At 38.7% G+C, this 19,902-nt stretch overlaps 1 protein-coding gene across 1 annotated transcript in view; it reads left to right on the plus strand.

Annotated features, from left to right (window-relative positions):
- The window catches only part of LOC102475678 (pleckstrin homology domain-containing family G member 7), a 43,733-nt gene extending 24,861 nt beyond the window's left edge, over positions 1 to 18,872 (plus strand). The window contains exons 10-16 of the mRNA XM_027774308.1: positions 4,634 to 4,808; positions 7,363 to 7,478; positions 7,825 to 7,918; positions 11,025 to 11,104; positions 13,389 to 13,542; positions 17,213 to 17,310; positions 18,285 to 18,872. Coding sequence (XP_027630109.1) covers positions 4,634 to 4,808; positions 7,363 to 7,478; positions 7,825 to 7,918; positions 11,025 to 11,104; positions 13,389 to 13,542; positions 17,213 to 17,310; positions 18,285 to 18,392 — 825 coding nt within the window. The 3' untranslated portion in view covers positions 18,393 to 18,872. The remainder of the gene's footprint in view (positions 1 to 4,633; positions 4,809 to 7,362; positions 7,479 to 7,824; positions 7,919 to 11,024; positions 11,105 to 13,388; positions 13,543 to 17,212; positions 17,311 to 18,284) is intronic.
- The last annotated feature ends 1,030 nt before the right edge of the window (positions 18,873 to 19,902 follow it).

The following is a 19,902-nucleotide window of genomic DNA, read 5'->3' on the forward strand; positions in this document are numbered from 1 at the left end:
CGTGTAGGGGCTTTCTGAAATTGGCATATGAATGCACAGGGATGAGGGGCTGTGAATATATAGACATTATCTTGGGTCTTATGAAGAGAAATGGAATTCTTCCCACTATTTCAACATTTAGATGATGTAAGGACCAGCAGGTGGAATGGTAATTGGGGTGCTGGACTTCCACATGATGGTTGAAAATCATGCCAATCACCTGTGCGTGCCCAAAATCCTGAGAGAAGAGTGGAGGAGAAGGGATTGCAACATGGCCATTCCCCGGGGGAGGGGGGTGACTTCTCACCTCCCACCTTGTATCTCTTGCTGCGAGCACATGCACCCAATGGGAGAAAATATGATTCAGAGAGGGGCCAGAAGGTGGCATGGTGGTTAAGGCATTGATTGGATCCCACATGGTCACAGTTCTAGTTTCAGACCTGGTGGCTTGAAAAAACACACTGGGCTCCAGGGTGCGTATGCCCAAAATCCCTAGAGGAGAATGGAGGAGAAAGGATTGCAGTGTGATCATCCCTTCCCTGGGGGTTTCTCATTCTCTCTCTCTCTCTCTCTGTCTCTCTCCAGTGAGTGCATGTGTCCTATGACATGATATGTTTTGTTTTGTTTTGTTTTAAAGATGATGCAGAGAAAGAGACTGGAAATCTTGTACTGTGTCTCTGAGTGTGGCTCTACTGACAATTGCTAAGGACTCTAGCTGCGTGTTTGAGATATGCCAAACACCACTGAAGCCCTTTGTGTAGATGATCTCATTAAAGCCTCTCACCAACCCAATGAGGCAGTCACTCTTTTTTTTTTTTTGGAAAAGTTTTTACTATAGGGCATGTATACTCTCCAGAAAGACAGAGAGAGACAGAGATCACCCCCTAGGGGGGAGGACCACACTGCAGTCCCTTCTCCTCCATTCTCCTCTCAGGATCTTGAGCATGCACACACACGTGTCCAGCGTGAGTTTAAGCCACCAGGTCCAGGACTCAAACCACAGTAGGCTACATGGGAGTTGAGAGACATAGCCATTACGCTAACTGCTGGTCCCAAGGCAGTTACTCTTACTATTTGAGTTTTACAGATGAGAGATAGAGAGGTAAAGTAAGTTTTCCAAGGTTCCAAGAATACTGGTTGCCCCAACCTGATGCTTTGTCCCACCAACACAGGCGTATTAGAAGAACATTTTTATTTTAGCCCCTTAGCTCCTTTCGTGGTTCCACTAGACATTTCTTGTAAAATGAAAGCAGATTTCATTGACCTAGACCCATCAATGAAAAGTCCTTTTATGCCCAATGTCTCTTGATAGAGATGATCTTTGCTTTCCCCAATGGACCTGAAAAGCAAAGCTGATAGGAAGATGAAAGAAAAACTTCTAGCTTTACTTTTATAATTTTCGACCAAGCTTTTTTTCCTCTCTTCTGAGGTTTTTCTGAATCACTAAAAGCTTTTGACATCCCTATCTGGATCTTTGTTTAAATTATTTACCACTGATGCTTCTTGCCTGATTGCTACCTGGAGGAGGTTGGTGTTTTCACATTTACCCCAAAAACCAATGGGTCCTGGTGGCTAGAGCTGTGCCCCACAGCATGGTGATTCTGGGGAGTGGCATGGGGCTGTGTGTTGAGAGGGACTTCCCTTGCCATGCCAGAGGGCCAACAGCTGGAATGCTGCTGCCTGTCAGTTAGAAGGGAAACCATCCACTAGTGTCATAGTGCTGAGTTCTCACTATTCTGTTTCTACTTGTTGCTACTCTTGGCCTTTCCACAGCTACAGTCCCAGGTTCGTTCTACATTTTCCCATCCCTGTGCCAGTTTTTTTTTTTTTTTTTTTTTTTTTTTTTTTTTTTATAATTTGCCAGGATATAAACATGGTCAACTCTGTGGTTCAAGTGCCAGACCCATAGGCTTGAAAAACAAGCCGAACGTGTGTGTCCAAGAAGAGAGTGGAGGAGAGGGGACTGTGTGGCATAGGCATGCCCCATGGGGAGTTATTTCTCACTTTCCTCTCTGTCTTTCTCCAGTGAGTTCATGTACCCTATGGCAAAAATCTAAAACTAAATAAATAAATAGGATATTGTGGGCTGTGTATTTGACCTGTCTTCACACACCCAAATCTTCAATAAACTAAATATTCACATTTTCAAAACATTGGGCATCAGCAAATTTATAGTGGAAACTAGTATAGGAAACCAACCAAGGGGCTCCATTTGGTCCACACTGTTAAGGATAAGTCCAAAGGCATGCTGCTGGACTGGGCCAGCTACATCATGGCATGTTAAACAGAAGCAGAAGGTAAGTGCTTGCACACAGAGAGACCTGGGGGTAGCCATCTTCCTTTTATAGCAACTAGCTCTCTCTTTAATAGCTAACTCCTTCTCATGAGAGTTAGAACTCACTTGGCCAGGCTAGACAGCATAAATCCATTCATGAAGGCAATGTCTCCATGGTCTAATCATTGCCCACTAGACTTCATCTCTTACAGATCTTAGCACCTTCCACTACTGTTACACTGGAGACTCAAATTTCAAAACACAAATCTTTGGGAGATAAACCATTGCCCAAGCCACAGCACAGTATTTGTGGAAATAGAAATCCAGGAGTCAGGGGAAGCCATTAGAATCTTCGTCTCTATAAGTTAGTAAATATCTAGAGGAGGCCTCTGGATTTCAGTGGGCCATTGGTAAGTGAGGGTTTGAGTCTACTATACTTAGATCTCTGAAATGCAAGGCTGACACCTAGACATCAAGTTATCTCTAGGGAAGCAAAGGAGCCTCCCCCAGTGTACCTGGCCCACCTGAGGATGGCCCTGAAGGGTCTGAGTCACAAGGTAAAGGAGTTAATCTGGGCCTGTACCAAGAATGAAAAATGGAAGAGTCAATAATGTATAGGGGAAAAAAAAGAAAGCGAGAAGAAAGAAAGTAGTGTAAGAGCAGTATTCTTGTAGTCAATAGAACTGCCATAACAAGGTACCATAAACAGGTTAGCTTATAAACAATAGAAATGTATTTCTTAGAGTTCTGGAAGCTAGAAGTCTTAGATCAGAGAGTCAATGTGGTTGGGTGTTAGCAAGGGTCTTTTTCTAGGTTACAGGTGACTGACTTCTCATTGTATCCTCATATGGTAGGAAGTGAGGATCTTTTATAATGATCTTTTTATAATGGCACTAAATCCTATTTATGACAACTCAACCACCACCTCCCCATGACCTAATAATCTTTACCCAAAGGCCCCATCTCTTAATACTACCACCACGTTGAAGGTAAAGATTTCAACATATTAACTTTGATGAAATACAAACATTCCATCCATAGCAATCGTTTTTGTTGTTGTTAAAGTGTATTTCTTTATTTTGTTCATGAGAGAGAGAGGAACATGCAACAGAGCCTACACACTATGATCTTGCCCCCAGCCTGCAGTCAATCAGGTGTGCTAGGCACGTTGAAGCAGACCCAGAGACTTTGCACATGGTCACTAGCATTAAACAGCCACATCCTTACTGCCTGTGCCATTGCAGTGGGCTCATATCACTCAGTCTCTTTATAGTTGGACTCAGGAACAATTTGATGTGAGTGGATGAGGTAAAGAAGAAGAGAAGAGCACATCCCTTCATAATACTGTTCTTATCTGCATAGGAAAAAACCAACAGCCTGCCTCCATCATCATGTGTCACTTGCATGAAAGCAGAGGCCCTTTAGACTTGAGGAAATGTCATATTCAAAGTAACAGCTAGCAGAAAACACAAATGTAAAAGCTATTTTCACATTTGTGTTTGTCAAATACTGTTTATGGAACTTCAATGCATAACTCATAGAAATACCTATTAACATTTTTTCTTGTCTTCCTCAGTGCCTACATACTCTAGAACTGCCTCATTCTCCAATCTTTACTCTCTATTTTGAAAATTGTCTTTCTTCCTCTCCTCTTTCTTCTTTCTTCTATATTAGTATCAAGTTATTTTTAATCATTATTCCAATTCTTCCCAACAAACAAGAATCCTTTCTCTTCCCTACATTTCTCCAAGCTTGGTTTTTAGTTCTCCTAATTGTTCATCACATCAAGGATGAGAACAAAGCAAATGAAACCAGAAGTCTCCTCCAAGTGCTAGGGAGAAGGCAAAACTGAACTCTCAAATGAGAAGAAAAAACAAAGAACTCATGTATTAATAAATCTTTGATCACTAATACATCATTTTGATTTTAGAGGATTTAATAAGTTTTAAACTTCTTTCTAAGCACCTAAATCTTGGTATATTTCCCCATTTAGGAGGATTGAATGGTACAAGTGGTGCTGATGATTGCTGTTTTCATTACCGTTTCTGGGAAGACATGGCATCTAAAGAAGGGTTCTTTCATTCCTTTAGCTGAAAATTAATACTGTCAGTCAGTAATATTCAATCATACCTCTTAACCATGTCCAATAACCCAATTTCAGACCCTAAATTTGGCACAAGTATATAGATGCTTGCTAAAGACAGTGTAATATGACATTTGCAAGTATCAGTACAGTCCATAACTTATGAAGTTGCACAGCAAGCTTTAGGTGCATCCTGTCATTATTAAGTAAAATCTCTAAGAACTTCCTGTGCCCAGGCTTAATAGTGCCTCTACCAGGAGGTAATATTCTGATATGTCTACTTTTGCCTTCTCCAGTGGTGTGAGCAAAATGATCAGTGCAGACGGCTTCACCTGTCTGAGCTACTCGTGGCCCCACTACACAGGCTCACTCGCTATCCATTGTTACTGAAGAATATCTGGAAAAAGAGTATGGACTCTACTGAGAAAGTCATGATCTACTCCATCAAGGAAAAGGTGGAAAAGTCGATCCGTAAGTGAAATAAATGACCTTATTTGAAGAGTTGGGGGTGCCTATGGCTCCTGGGAACCAGCTAGGCTTCCATCCTAGAAGGTAATTCCATTGACTTGAGGTCATGGTGTTCTTAGAGGAAATTTGAATTTGAATTTCAGTGTATTTCAAATCAATCACACCCAGAACAATGGGCTCCAGTCACATCCTGGCGAACCTGATGGGAACTTAACACCAAGTTTACACAGGACCTGGCTCTGTCTCCAAGAGTTTCAGAATTGAGTTCAGGCAGGAAAAGTTCTACTTCCCAGATAGTTGAAGGCATTTTATTTTTCACATTCATACTGAATTTACACACAAAGCAAATGGGCATGAACACCGTGGAAAGTCTATCCCGAGGATAAATTACCATTTGTTACTTTTAAAATTCATTGGAATCCTGGACAACTGGAAAAATAATGCCAATAGCAATCTTTAGAGCTGAAATGGGGAAAGTGGTGGGATTAAGCATGCTCTGTGATGACTTAAGTTTATTTGTATAGCTCTATATGATGACATTCAATAAAGAGATCTATGCTATGTGCCCATAAACCGAGATTTCCTGATGGGCATCAAGAAACAACTCAAAATGATAATTATCAGCTGTGCAGAAATGATATATTCATTTTTTTCTTTTACGAGTTTAAAAGTAAAATGAGCATTTAGTTTTTTCTCTCCTTTTTTGATTTTTTTCCCTCAGATTATAAAATGACTAAATTGCAGGTGGTATGATGGTTAAAGTGCTGGACTCCCAGATAGCCGACCACGGTTCATGTCCCAGACCTGGCGGCTTGCTTTCTCACGTTCTCTTTCTCTTTCTCCATCTCTCTCCAGTCAAATTAAAAACTAATATGATTATAAATGATAAGTAAATATTATAATGATAAATAGAGCTAACTATATAAATCTTTTTTTTGAGAGAGAGATTTTTGCTATAGGGCATATGTGCTCTCCAGAAAAACAGATAGAAAGCAAGAAATCACCCCTCCCCCGCCCCCAGAGGGGATGGCCATGCCTCAATCTCTTTTGGAGAGGTTTTTGCTATAGGGCGCATGCGCTAGCTAGACAAACAGAGACAGAGAGACAGAAAGCGAGAAATCAACCCCCAGGGGAGATGCTCATGCTGCAATCCCTTCTCCTCCATTCTCCTCTCGGGATCTTAGGCATGCACGCACGCACACGCGCCCAGCATGAGTTTTAAGCCACCGGGTCTGGGACGCAAACCGCGGTTGACTACGTGGGAGTCCAGCAACATAGCCATTACGCTAACTGCTGGTTCCCTATGCCTCAATCTCTTCTCTTCCATTCTCCACTTGGGATCTGGGTACACACACACATGTGCCCAGTGTGAGTTTCAAGCCGCTGAGTCCAGGACTCAAATAGTGGTTAAATACATGGGAGTCCAGTGACGTAACTGTTACACCATCTGGTGGTTCCAATTAAATACATAAGTCTTTTAAAAAATATATTTGAAAACAAAGGAAAAATTCTAAAATGACCTAAAAAAACTGAAATCAAATTTACCAAGTACATAGATACAAGTTTAATTAAAGAAAGACTTTTTGAAACTTTACAATAGTTTTAAAAATTATTACAAATTTGGATAGATTTGTGAGGAAGATACAGATAAATCCTCTGGTAATTTCTCAATATAAAGATGAATTCTTACTGCTGAGGGAAATTTTCCCTGTGGTCTTCTTCTAAAGTTATTACTTTAACAATGAATTCTCAAGGATCCTACTAACCATGTGATCCTATGTGCAATGACTTGACTTGCCTCCATGTTTCCAAAAATTATTTCAAAACCCCAGTCACAACATGTTATTAGAAAATGTTGGAAAATAAATACAAACCTTCAAAGAAGAGATTGAGTTTTTCCCAAAAAGACATAATCATTCTTTTTATGAAGCAAAGTATATTCTTAATTAGGGAAAAGATATATGGTTCTCTTCGTTAGTCTGATATTTTATGGGCTGTGTGGTATAGAAAATATAAGAAAATTACCAAGGGTTTCCTTAACATTACTGAAATAAGAATGTATGATACACGGAACCAGCAAACGATGTAATGGCTACATTGCTGGACTCCCATGTAGTCAACCCCAGTTCAAGTCCAGGACCCAGTGGTTTAGACTCATGCTAGGCACGTGTGCATGCATGCCCAAAATCCCATGAGGAGAATGGAGGAGAAGGTATTGTGGTGTGGGGGGTGATTTCTCACTTTCTGTCTCTCTCTGTCTTTCTAGCAAGTGCACACATAAACCCTATAGCAAAAACCTCTTAAAAAAATGTATGATGCATTTCTATTTATTGAATTAAATTAAGTTAGGCTTCATTTTTCTCTAAAAAAGGCTGCTTTCAAATTAGTGAGTTTTCTAAGACACTTAAACAACCAGAAATATGTTAAATGAGCCTAAAATATGTTTTGGGTTTAGGAGCAATAAATGTCATTGAATAATTCCTGTAGATGTTGGTCAAAATGTATGCTGTGATGTCATGTGTATTTTAAAGTATATTAGATGTGTCTTGTCTTTTAGGAGATCTTGAAGGAAAAGTGAAGTGGCTTGACAATTTCCAAAAATTTAGACAACTGCAGGAGATTATAGTGTGGCCTCCACTGTGGGATAGAGATAAAAGGTTCTTCATCCCAGAGGTATGAAATGGATCAATTAGGAGTTATATTCCTTTCCGGAAATTTAGCATTCCAGAGGAAATATAATAGCTTTAGAAAGTCCCCAGCCATTCACTTAGAGAATTAATCTAGTTTTATGAGCAAGAAGTAAACCTTCATCCACTGTTTTGTTATTGCATGTGTGGGAGACTGACATCATTGTGCCATCCCTGACACAGTCCTTCTCAGAGGCTTTTTTGTTCTTTCCCATTCCCACATCCTATTGGCATTTCCAAATGCCAGTAGATGGAATTGATTGCCCCAGCTCCTTGAACATATTTTCTTCCAATTACTAACAAGATCTCTTTTATTTTCTCCATTTTGCAAGTCCTTGAAGCACATTTTTAAAGAACACATGACAGAAAACGTCTTGTCACCAACCAACAGGCATCTTCTTTATGAAGGAAAATTAACACTTGTAGGTAGGTAATTTCTTCCTTTAAAAACCCAACATCTTTGCCACCTTGTACTTTATTCAACTGCCATTAATTGAAGGTCAGGGGGAGTTGTATCTGCCTGCATCCAAGGTGTTGGACGGTGTGATTCAGAGAGCACTTTATGGAGTCATACAGACTCCAAGTGGAACAAAGACTTTGCAGGGTCACTGCCTATATGCCCTTTATTTTCTCTTTGTAAAATGGGATAACTACATCTATTTCATAGGATTATTGTTAAAATAACAAACATGAAGAACTTACCTCAAGGTCTGGAATATAGCAAACACTTGGTCAATGTCATCTGTTATTATTTTCATCATCTCACTCCTCCAATGAGCAGGGCAATCAATCAAGGATTTATTGAGAACCTGCTATGTGTCTCATGTTGTATTAGACAGGTGCCATTGGAGGATATTATTCTGTATAATCTTTTCCCTCTTCTTGGGAAGTTCCTTTGTAATGACCATACCTGCAGTATAAATTCAAAAAAGAAGAGAGTCTTTGAGACTGGAGTGCCTAGAAAAGGCTCCACATGGTACACAGGGGTGGAGGTGGGCTTTGAGGAACAGAAAGGATGAGGTCAGTGGATAGACAGGAGGGGAGTATCAGAGGTGAAGAGCTCAGCAGGAGAGAAGACTTGGAGGTGAAAGCTAGCTGAGAAGATAGGCTCTTAGCAGAGTGCTCTGGAGGGCAGACTGCCTGGCACACACTCTAGCTCTGCGTTTTCTTCCCATGTAACCTTGCTTCGCTTACAGTGTTCTCCCCTGCTTCACTTTACCCCTCTTGGTTGTGGGGATTAAATGAGCTAATAGGTGGACAAATACTTGAAGGAATGATTGACACAAAATTCTTGCTTAGTGTTGCTATGATGATCAGAAAGGGCTGCCTAGCTTAAATAAGGTTTGCAATCATTCTGCACAAAATCATGACTGGGAATTTGAAGCTCTGTGGCATATGAGGTTGCCTCTTCATGTAAATGTGAGATCTAGTGAGGAGGTGCTGGGAATAATTTCTTACATGATTTTTGTATTGAGAATCTGCCACATTTTAGGTATTGCTCTGGATGTCTGAGTAAGACATAATCCCCACCTGGCAACTGTCAAATAGGGAAAATAGAGATGTTCAGTGTTTTGAATCAAAGAGCCATTTTATATACTGTCTTTTTTCAACAACTTAGACATAGAGATTATGTTAAATTCATAGGTGACGGATCTGAGAATCAGAGAGGTTCAGGTGCTCAAGGACAGCTTGTGGGTAAATGGCAGAGTCCTGACTCCAGCCTGTCTGTCTTGGTCAAGTAAGCTTCCAGAATCACAATGGCTGCCCTGGAAGCCAAACATAGGAACCCAATCAAGAAACTGCAGGCAATAAGAGGTCATTGAGATCTTGGCAGGGATGTGATAGGCCTAAAAAGGTGTTGGAAAGTTATTGAGAATCAGAGCACAAAATGTCATAAGAGACCAAAGCAGAGAGACCAGGCCAGAAACTACATAGTAACCAGGTGAGGTGAGAAACCCTAGGTGTGTCATACAACCATTTTTAACTATCATTAAAATAGTTTCGATTGGAGAGATAACAATTTAAAATTCTTCAATGTTATTTACAATTTCAAAATAATATTACAGTAAGACCAAAGTTATGAAGCAAGCAAAGTATCTCTACCTGATATTAGATTTTGGGTCACACTTCCCTATACCTACCAACCTCCCGACGCCATGCAATGCACTGGCCTCTCATGAAATGTAAAAAATAAGCATCAATATAAAAGAATATATGTGGGCCAGCCCATGGGGTGATGGTTAAGGCTGCTGGATTCCAAATGGCCAACAATACAGTTTGAGTCCCAGACCTGGGGCCTTGAAAAACACGCTGAACAAGTGTGTGTGCACACTCAAAAGCCTGAGAGGAGAAAGAAAGAGAATGGACTATGGTATTACCATCCCTCTGGGAAGTGTCTTCTCACTTTCCCCTCTCTCTGTGTCCCTCTCTGGCAAGCACACAAACCCTCTCACAAATTTTTAAAATATACTTTTTTTTTAATCTAAATTTTTAAAAAAGGACAAATGTGATAGTTCAAAGGCAAAAACAGGAAGACTTCATCATTGAGAAAGTATGAAGAGGAAATGAGTCAAAGATGCCTTCAAGTTTCTAGTCTATTTTCTTGAAATTCCTGTTGAGGGCTCTTCCTGGCTCGCAGATGGCCACCCTCTTGCTGTGTCCTCACATGGCAGAGACAGAGTAAGCGCTCTTGTGTGCCTTTGTATGTGGACACAGATCTAATCAGATCTCTGACCTTATGACCTCATTTTACCTGAATTACTTACTTGACCCAATTATGGCCACACTGGGAGTTAGGGCTTCCAGGTATGAATTTCATGGGGACATGATTCAGTCCATAACAATAACCAAATGTCTTTTCTCTGGTAACATGTGCCTTGACCAATGACTACTCAGAGGATCCAAGAGGCAAACACGCTGCAAAGTTCGATTAGTCAGTGGACTTGTCCTAGGCTTGGTTGAAACCATTACAAATATCATCTGAGTCATCTTAGATCCATATAAAATGCATCACAAATACAATGTCTTTAAAGTTAAAAATTAATCAAGTCTCAGGCCAGTGGGTAGCATAGTGGTTAAGGCACTGATTGGTCTTTCACATGGCTGGTAGTAATTCAAGTACTGGACCCAGTGACTTGAAATTCATGCCAGGTGCATGTGCGTGCATGCCCAAAATCCTGAGAGGGGAATGGAGGAAAAGGGATTTCAACATGGCTATATCCCTTGGGGGTGATTTCTCACTTTCCCTGTCTCTCTGGTGAGCACATGCAAAAACCTAAAAAACAAACAAACAAAACAAATAAACTAAATCCTAATCAAGTCTCTGCTCTAGGAAGAAATCAATTCAGCATTCACACAGGTAGTTTTTGGCCTACATGGTTGGAGCTCCCTGAGCTGCAAGCCAGGTGTGCCTTACTAAGTACCCTGTTTTGTTTTCTAAGGGATTCTTTGATTAAACAAAGCAACAACAGTAAAAACACCTTCTGGTTACATCATTTCAAGACTCCATTTCACATTCTCTTTCTTTCCTCAGAAAGTACAAGATTCCTAGATGTTTATCTGTTTCTCTTTGATGATTTCCTCTTAGTTACAAAAACTAAGCGCAACAAAAAGGTAAAATGCTATTTCTGAATGTCTAAATGAGTTTAAAAAAATAGTTCTAAATAAATTGTATTAAAAATATAAAATGTTTCTATACCTCAAATTGGATTATACCTTCTAAAAAAAAAGTGAAGGCATTTAAAAACAATGGCATTTTAGTCAGCTATGAATTGAAACAAAAATGAAAAAAAGTTATACTTCTCAAGGATATCAAGGGAGTATACATTTTAGAAAGACTTCATGTGTATTCCTTGAAACTAAGTCCCTACAGCCTTTATACCTGACCTACCTAAGCAAAGAAACCTAAAATATCTTTGTCCATATTGGTTCCTATCTCATCCAAATTGGTCACACAAAGAAAGGGGTGAAGGTCTCCAAACTGTCCACTGCCAGGTGCCGATGTGGTGTCTACCATCACTCATTCTGATTTAAGTCCAAAACATTGCTAAGAGATGATTATGTGGGCGCTAGAGAGGGGAGCTCTGATCTTTCTGTGTCTACTGGTTTAAGAACGGCAGAAGCCGAACAAGTATGTAGCTGATGTTATTGTCTAATCAGCGAGTAATAAGAGGACATCCAGACACAGCCAAATTTATTGGAGTTTTACTAATTAAGCTGGTGGCATACAGGGAGACTCATGTCTCTCAAAACCTTGCAGCCCCGAGTGTAAGGTGAGGGATGCTTCTAAAGGCAAAAATCACACACTTTTCTGGGTTGACATGGCAATCACAAGAATAAAGAGTGGTGGGCTTGAAAGCGTAGAGGGTAGGGTTTTACAATGTAAAAGCAAAAGTGAATTACAGAAGCAAAACAAGCAGGTTAATCATTCCTAAGGGTATGTTCCATCCCTACCTAAACACAATGGAATCTTAGTGGTCTGCATGGCTCCTGGCAAGGGGTCTGGCAACTAAGGAACATCTTAGAGTAGAGTTTCAAGTAATTTAGCAAAGACAGTATGAGTGTTAATCACTCTGTTTATTCTAGGCAAAAAGGAGAAAGCAAGTTTCCAATGTAGAGAGGAGTTCAAAATGGAGGTCTACTTCACTGGCATCACAAACAAAATGAGTCAACTAGAGGCTAAAGTCACAAAGTTTCTACAGAAAACAGGGATTTTCCACATTACCTAAGTATTTTTGGCTACCATTAATGTTGTCGTTTTTACCACCCATTAAGTCATGGGTTTGATGGTCCACAAACAGTTTTGGGTCTCATCTCCTGCTTCTCAATTGGTCACTTGAATGGCCTATGTGAGTGGTAGCAGGGAGGCAGTCCCCTCTAAGACTCTCAGATACCTGCTCTTTGAGATGGAAGGAGGAGCAAAATATGTCTTAAGCCATCAGAGATGTCTAATGTTTTATTCCACTCATTTCTTTACCAATCACTAGCCTTCCATAGATGCTAAGATCATGAGTCTAGATGTCTCATATCTTTTAATAAACTAAGCTTCTAGATGGTATGTTGATGTGTGATCTAAATAATTCAAGAATCTTTAAGCAGTAAAATAGATACCCATTAATCAATCTATGAATAACTTGATTGAATAGGTTGGGGAGACAGTAGGTATTGGAGAATATTAAGAATCAGTGTTTCAGAATTTGTATGGTCTTTTATTTTAAGCTACCCAGACCAGGAGGTCTGAACAAACCAAGTTCTGAAAAATCTCTACCCTTTTCAAAAACCTGATGTTAGTATATCCTACCTTCACTTCTCATGTAAATATAAATCAGAATCCGTGAATTAATGACATTTCACAGTACTAATTTTACTATTAGGTAATCTGATTTATGCTTTATACCTTGTTTCTAAAATGAGAAATATTATCAGTTTATGTTCCTTTTTGCTATTTTGTCTTATTTTAGACATTCAGCATCTTATTTGTTCAAAACAATTTCAATTATTTACAAATGCTAGAGTATGGACTGTATTTAGAGTTTAGTATTAGATCTCATGCAGAGTTGGCCAAATGAGGTTCCCTTTTCTCATTCACCTGACTCAATACCATAGAGAGATTAAAATACTGAGAATGAAGATCTTCCCATTGATGTGATGATGATTAAAGTGTTTCCCAGTCATGGTGTCAACCATTATTTATTCAGGCAATTAGACTGAGAGATTAGAAAGACTTTGCTTCAAATTTCACTGTGCTTTGGAGAAGTGTTTTTCAAGATCCAGAAAAAATAGTAGGCTAGATTCCAAGCAACTGTTTAGAAGAATCCATTTGTGTAAGGCACATGCACTTTGGGTATGCGTACATTCATTTCCTATGTATTGCATCATTTTCCTCTTTTAATTTCAGAAACTTGGGAGTCCAGACACTAGTTTAATGTGTCCTTCACTTACTCCTGAGCTGCAAACAGTAATCAAAGAGGGTGGTTCTTGTACCGTGCTTGATCAGCCCATTCCACTGGATAGATTGTTAGTCAAAATTATTGATCCACTCCATGTGTCAGGTATGTGTCTATTCTCATAGATACCTAGTTCTGCTACCTGCTAACTGTGTGTCCTTAGGCAAGACACCTAAAGTTTCTAAGCCTCAGGTTCCTTTTGGTAAAATGGGGCAGTGCTATGTGGTTCAGTTTGTTTTCTTAAGAATTAAATGAAATAATGGGTATAATGTATTCAATAATAGATAGCTATCATTAGTATTGTTATTATATTATCATGACTGGCACTGCTGCTATTGTTAAAGTACTGCTAAATAATAGTTGGCAATGCAAGGATAGAATATTTTATTATATCACTCCATATCCCAGACATATACACAAATACATCTTTATACACACACACACACACACACACCCATATATATATATATAAACTGCCTATGTATATAACCTCTCACACACTTCAAATATAGGTATATATACTTTTTAATCTCTCATTCAAGCATTTCCTGAGTGTCTCCTAAGAGCCAAGCACTTAGAAGTCCCTGGAGATGCAAAGATGAATAAAAAACAGCCCATGCCCTAGGGAAGCTCTCATAATGATAAATCAGTACAATCCTCTGTCAGAAAAGCCCTCAGACTCTGAGGAACTTGAAGGACATTTTGGTCTCCTTGGGGCTGGGTGGGTATCTGCAGTATTCAGGGGGAAGCAGATGGCCACCCTGCTTTAGGTAGAGGGTCCCAGACCAGCTGAAGCCAAGCAGGCAGGGACTGCCTTTCTGTCCCATGGTATGACAAGAAAAGAAGGTGCACTCACCTTTCTCCTCAATCTCCAAGCCAGCAGCTGGTAGAGCTTCAATGACTAGTATGAGACCCACTTATACATAGTGGAGCAACCTTAAATATTGAATGAATGAATGAATGCACAAGTGGATACTATTAATAGCAGACATACATAATTAAGTTAAATCATAAAGTTATATATTGAAATGTTTTACATATATTAACTCATGAATGTCTGCAACCTCTTTCCCCAAGAGTAGGAGGCTCCACCAAGGGAAGTCTGGATGCAGAAATATAGCCTTCTGCCTCCTGTGTTTATTCTTTGTACATGATTTAAGATTTGCTGAAACATACCTTAGCAAATCTTAGTCTCCTGTATTTGATTTGGCTGGGACCAATCCCAGGGTACCTCAAAGCAGTTCAGGAGCCAGGCCTAACAAGGGGTCTGTGGGGATTTGCTAAACCTCTGCAGGTGAGTGTGCTCACCTCCAGAGTGAGCCTCCTCTCTGCTCAAGGAGTAACAAAATGTGTAGACAAGGCAGGGATTCATTGTGTGGGGGCCAGAAATCATTTCCATTTTATTATTTGTTTAGCTTGCTTTTTCATGGGAAAAGTATCCTTGTAGAAGGCAGCCTGTGCTAGGAGTTCTTTCACCCTCCACAGGCAGTGACCATATTAAGGATTATGGCAGGATAAGTGGACTTGAGGAGAGTAAGCTGTCATGACCCCCAGCAGCTTGACTGACAGCTCAGCTCACTTTATTCACAGCCCCTCCAGCTTTAAGAACTGGAAGTTATGGGAACTCACGCATCACCAGATTACATGGGAGATGCATGTTTCTTTTCAATTCCTTCCCCCACCCCCTTTTTAAATTTAAAATAGAGCTAGCTTCTTGGAATAGCAGTAATGCACTGCTCAAAAGAAACTGGATCCCACATTGTGACCATGGTTCGAATCCCCCTGCCTGAACAACCTGAAACACTGAAACACTCTGGGCACTCATGCCTGAGATCCAAAAGGCCAAAAGGACTGCAGGAAGGGGATCACAGTGTGACTAGACTCTGGGGGGGTGGGGGGGAGTTGCTCCTCTCTCTTCCTTTTCTCTCTTCTGATCACATGAATTCTATTATGAATAAAGAAAAAAATTTAAATGATACATTAAAGAAAACATACTTCCACATTTTTATTTTTTTCTCATTCCTCTGGTCTGTATTTTGACTGTTCAGACACAGTACATGAAACAGAATAGCTGTAGAGTGGGAACGAGTAAATAGGGACAAGAGAGATTGAACTTCAGAGTGACAGAGACCTCATTTCAGATCCTGGTTATGTCACATTTACAAACCATTACCTTGAAAAACTTCATCTGTGGGAATTAGCTGACCTATCTTATATGGTTGCTGTGGTTTAAATGATACAAAAATGGAGGAAAAAACATAGCATGGTGTCCAGTAAATGTTTGAAAAATGCTATTAGGATTGTAGGAAAAAGCTACGGCTGCCTATACATTATATCCTTACTATATTTTACAGACCTATACTTGTCAGGGCCTTTTGTTTATAAGTCTCTGGTTTGTATCCATATAACAAACCAAACCAAACAAAAAGTTGTCTAGAATAACTGAGAATTACAGAATTCCAGAATTACTGGAATTTTTGAAGAAAATAGATTCCAAAAACCCAAGAATAACCTTTTCTTTAAAGCCACTAGCTACAGGAAATTTACAAGGAGATAAATTAGAGTAAAACAAACATAGCCTGAGTTTTTTTTGTTCCCAGAAAGTCATTTTAATAGGTTTAATTCCTCTCACCTCAGAGAAGCAGGACAGATTTCATGACCTGACATTAAACAGATTTCATTTGTTGAATTTAGGAATGATGAGGTTTAGATGACTGTGAATTATTGAGTTATCAGAAAAGTCATGACTCATTTTTCCATAGAAAAACACAGAAGAAATACATAATGAATTTTCTGATGACTCAATATAATTTGTGATACCAGAATAGTTGTTGTTGTCTAGAAATTAATTCTCTTCTTCACTTTTATTCTGAAATGAAGCCTGACCTACCTCTGATAAATCACAAAATAATGGTGGTCAAGCATCAGCTTAATAATGAGCCAGGAATAAGTTACTTGCTCGCTCTCTTCTTCCTTGAAGCACTTGATATGACCAGGGAACAGCCCAGCTTCGGGGTTTATTTCTAAACCTTCATTTATTGTAGGACTGTAGAAAGAATGTATAAACTACAGAATTCTATTCTGTGTTGTGATTCAAGGAAGAGACTTTCATTTTAAGAGCTCCAGCTAAATGAAAGAAGGAATTTGTCCTCCTAATATCTCCTGTCATTTGAGACCAGCTAGGAAATGAGTTTCTTTTGCAAACCCAGAAATCATGCCAGCATTGCTTTTTGGTTCATTTTGTTTCACATTTCACATAGGTTGGTTGAAATCACACTTTATTTAAGTTAGATTTTTAGGTTTTCTTGACTTGATATGAAGCATTCTGGTGGTTTTTATATTCCACATCTTATTTGGTTTATAAGTACAGTTTTCATGGGACTTGCCTTTAAATAAAAAAATAAAATAAGAGTGATAGGGACAAAAAAATACATTATTTTACCATATTTTTATCTACATTTTCACACACATGATCTACGTAATAAAGCTTAACTTGTTCTATAAAATAGAGCCCATTTTTCCATCACATAAGCCGTAATTGCATTCCATGGAGTCCCAGAAGTCTAAGGAAGAAAAGGTTTTCATATTAAAAGTGGGCTCTATTTGGACATACTAGTGGAGTCTTGGCATCAGAATTTTTTTGGGGGGGAGGGTAATCTTCATAAACCTCCCACCCTCAAGGAAAACTACAAAATAAAACCAGGTCCTTGACTAAGAAACTACTTGGATTTCATATTAAATGATTTGGCTTTTGTCTTTGTAATTTTTTTCCTAGTCTTTGGGCTCAGAAATGCTTTTCTTATACAACATGAAAACAGATACCGACAATGTATAGCAGCATTCTTATTACAAGCCCAAACGGAAAACATCAAAGTATGTATTTTCATTTTGTAGGTCTTTGATTCTTTAGAGTTTACCTAAGAAAAAATTTCATTCCCAAGCCTCTTAAGTAATGGTGAATGAAAAGCATTGTGTATTTCTTTCACTCACTTTGGGAAGGGCAGAAATTGGGAGACGAGGGAGAGATCTAGTCTTAACCATGCTCAGAAACCTCAGTGTCAACATCACCTTCCACTCCCAGAGTCAACCCATCTCACTTTCTTGCTGTAGCAGCTCAAAAGCTACCTTTGACTTTTATCATTTTTGTAGGAAATGGGGAAGAATTGCTTTAGAATGCATGATTAACTTTTAAGACACTCCAGCCTTTCCAAAGTGCAAATAAGATGGTATCAGCGAAAGTGAGGGTCCTCTTACCATCTGAGCAGTCAAGTCTGCTCTTTGACCTCTGAAACTATGCCATGTTTTTTACAGCTATCTGGCTAAAGGAGCAACTGCTTGGCTCTGATTTCTCTACTGTAGATGTTTCTGTTTTTGTCTAGGCCTTAATCACAGGAACAATATGGCCGGTCAATAAGTGCAAAGTTACATTATTCTTAAGAACCCACATTCCTGATTCACTTCCCTGAGTCTGTTTTTCAAATTTTATCACTGAGTAAGAACTTCTGTTTCCACACAAAATGGAAACTCAAATTCAACCATCAAATTATTTACTATTCTCAGCACCCATTTTTCTAAGTAGTCATCATTGGCTATTATGGTTCCTTGATTACCATGTCTGTTTATCCAACCTGCATACCAGATTCATCTAATCCACTTGCATTCTCCTATATGATTAAAGGTATTTATATTAGATATAAGAAAATGGGAAATATATACAAAAGTTTTGTTACACTTGAGTTTTAAAGATTGATAAATTTGATTGATCATCAAACTGATAAATAAGATGGAAAATATTATCCAAATTGTCAGTCTAACATCCTAATCTCTATTTTTTTATTTTTCAACAGAAAACGTGGATAGCACAAATAACAACAGCAATCTCTTGCTTCACCAAGAGTCAGGAAACCAAGAAAGTATCTTTATTCCCTTTGCCTACAGAATCCTCTGAAATTTAAAGGCTTAAAATGAGGGGTGTACCTTTTTAGATATTAAGGTTTAAGGCCTCTTTCATTTAAACTTTTATAACACTTACCTAGTGATGAGCTAGAAGGAAATGTGCATTTAAAGTCAGTCCCAGATTTTGAGAATTTAAGCTAGGAAGCGCCTCATTATAGAGGAGTCATGACTGCAACAAATTTGAACTCTGAGGATTCTGACAAAGTTATACTGATATCCAGAACACCTTCTGATGTTTCAGTAAGGTTTGCAAGAGGCACAAGTGAAGAATTGTGCCATTATCATAGAAAAGGGTGACTGATCAGATTCATGGAGTATCAGTAGGAAAATGACATCCCATCCACTGCTTGTGTCCAATATTAATTCTAGCATCTTACTTTTTTTGTATCTAAGATAATGAAACATTTTTTCTTATGTGGCTTGTAAATTAGCCTTACTGCTTTATAGTCCTACCTCAGACACAATCATAATTCTTTTGATACGAAGTTTGATTGCTCTTTTAATACATTAAGCAACAACTAAGGTCTATATTTTAATTGTTTTAAAGTTCTTGTTCTTCAACAGTTTATTCATCTCAGGTATACTTCATGATACTCTAACTCGTATGTAGAAAGTTCCAAGACTAAATTGCATTATTTTATTTTTTAAAAAATGAGTATGCTTCACTTTTGCATGGACGATTTTCATAGAAATACTAAGATATCTTTCTCTTAACTTCATTTTAAAGAATCAGGGTGCATTCATTGAAATTATTTTCTGGTTTTGAATGGTGTGTGTGTGTGTTTTAGCACAGTATAGTCATTTAATTTTATTTGGCAAGATTTAAAACTTCATTAGAATTTTCACCAAGAAAGACAGCTAAAATTACTATTTTATCATAGAGGAACTATAGGTGCCCCCTAATTTTGATGGCTTATGATTTTTCAACTCTAGGATGGTGCAAAAGCGCGTTTGAAAAAAAAAAGCATTCAGTAGAAACCATACTTCAAATTTTATCTTAATTACAAAATAGTGTTTGTGTTAAATGATTTTGCCCAAGGCTAATGTAAGAATTCTCAGCACATTTAAGTTAGGCTAGGCTAAGCTGAGAGGTTAGATTAGATGTATTACATGCTAGACTTATAATATTTTCAACTTAATGATGGATTTATCAGGAGGTAACCCGTTTATAAATTAAAAAGCATCTGTACAATTAACTACATTTAAGGAACTATTGATAGTTCTTAGGATCGGAAATGGAAGTCCATCAACTTTAATTTCAAACATGGAAACTTTGGCAATTTCCAAACTAGAAGTAGTAAATTTATCTAATTTGGCTGCAAAAAGACAAAACCTTCGCTGACTTCTTTTAAGTTGAAGAATGGGATAGAGGGTGTCTGGGGAAGTCGTGCGCACTGTAATTCTTTGGGAAACATGCAGATTCCACCATCAAACAAGGCAGTACAGGCAAGCGCAGCAGAAATACTCTGTGCAAGAGCCAAGCACTATTAGAATCGACAGTCACAGTCT

Source organism: Tupaia chinensis, unplaced genomic scaffold, assembly GCF_000334495.1.
Source record: "Tupaia chinensis unplaced genomic scaffold, TupChi_1.0 Scaffold000423_1, whole genome shotgun sequence".
Classification (NCBI taxonomy): Eukaryota; Metazoa; Chordata; class Mammalia; order Scandentia; family Tupaiidae; genus Tupaia; species Tupaia belangeri.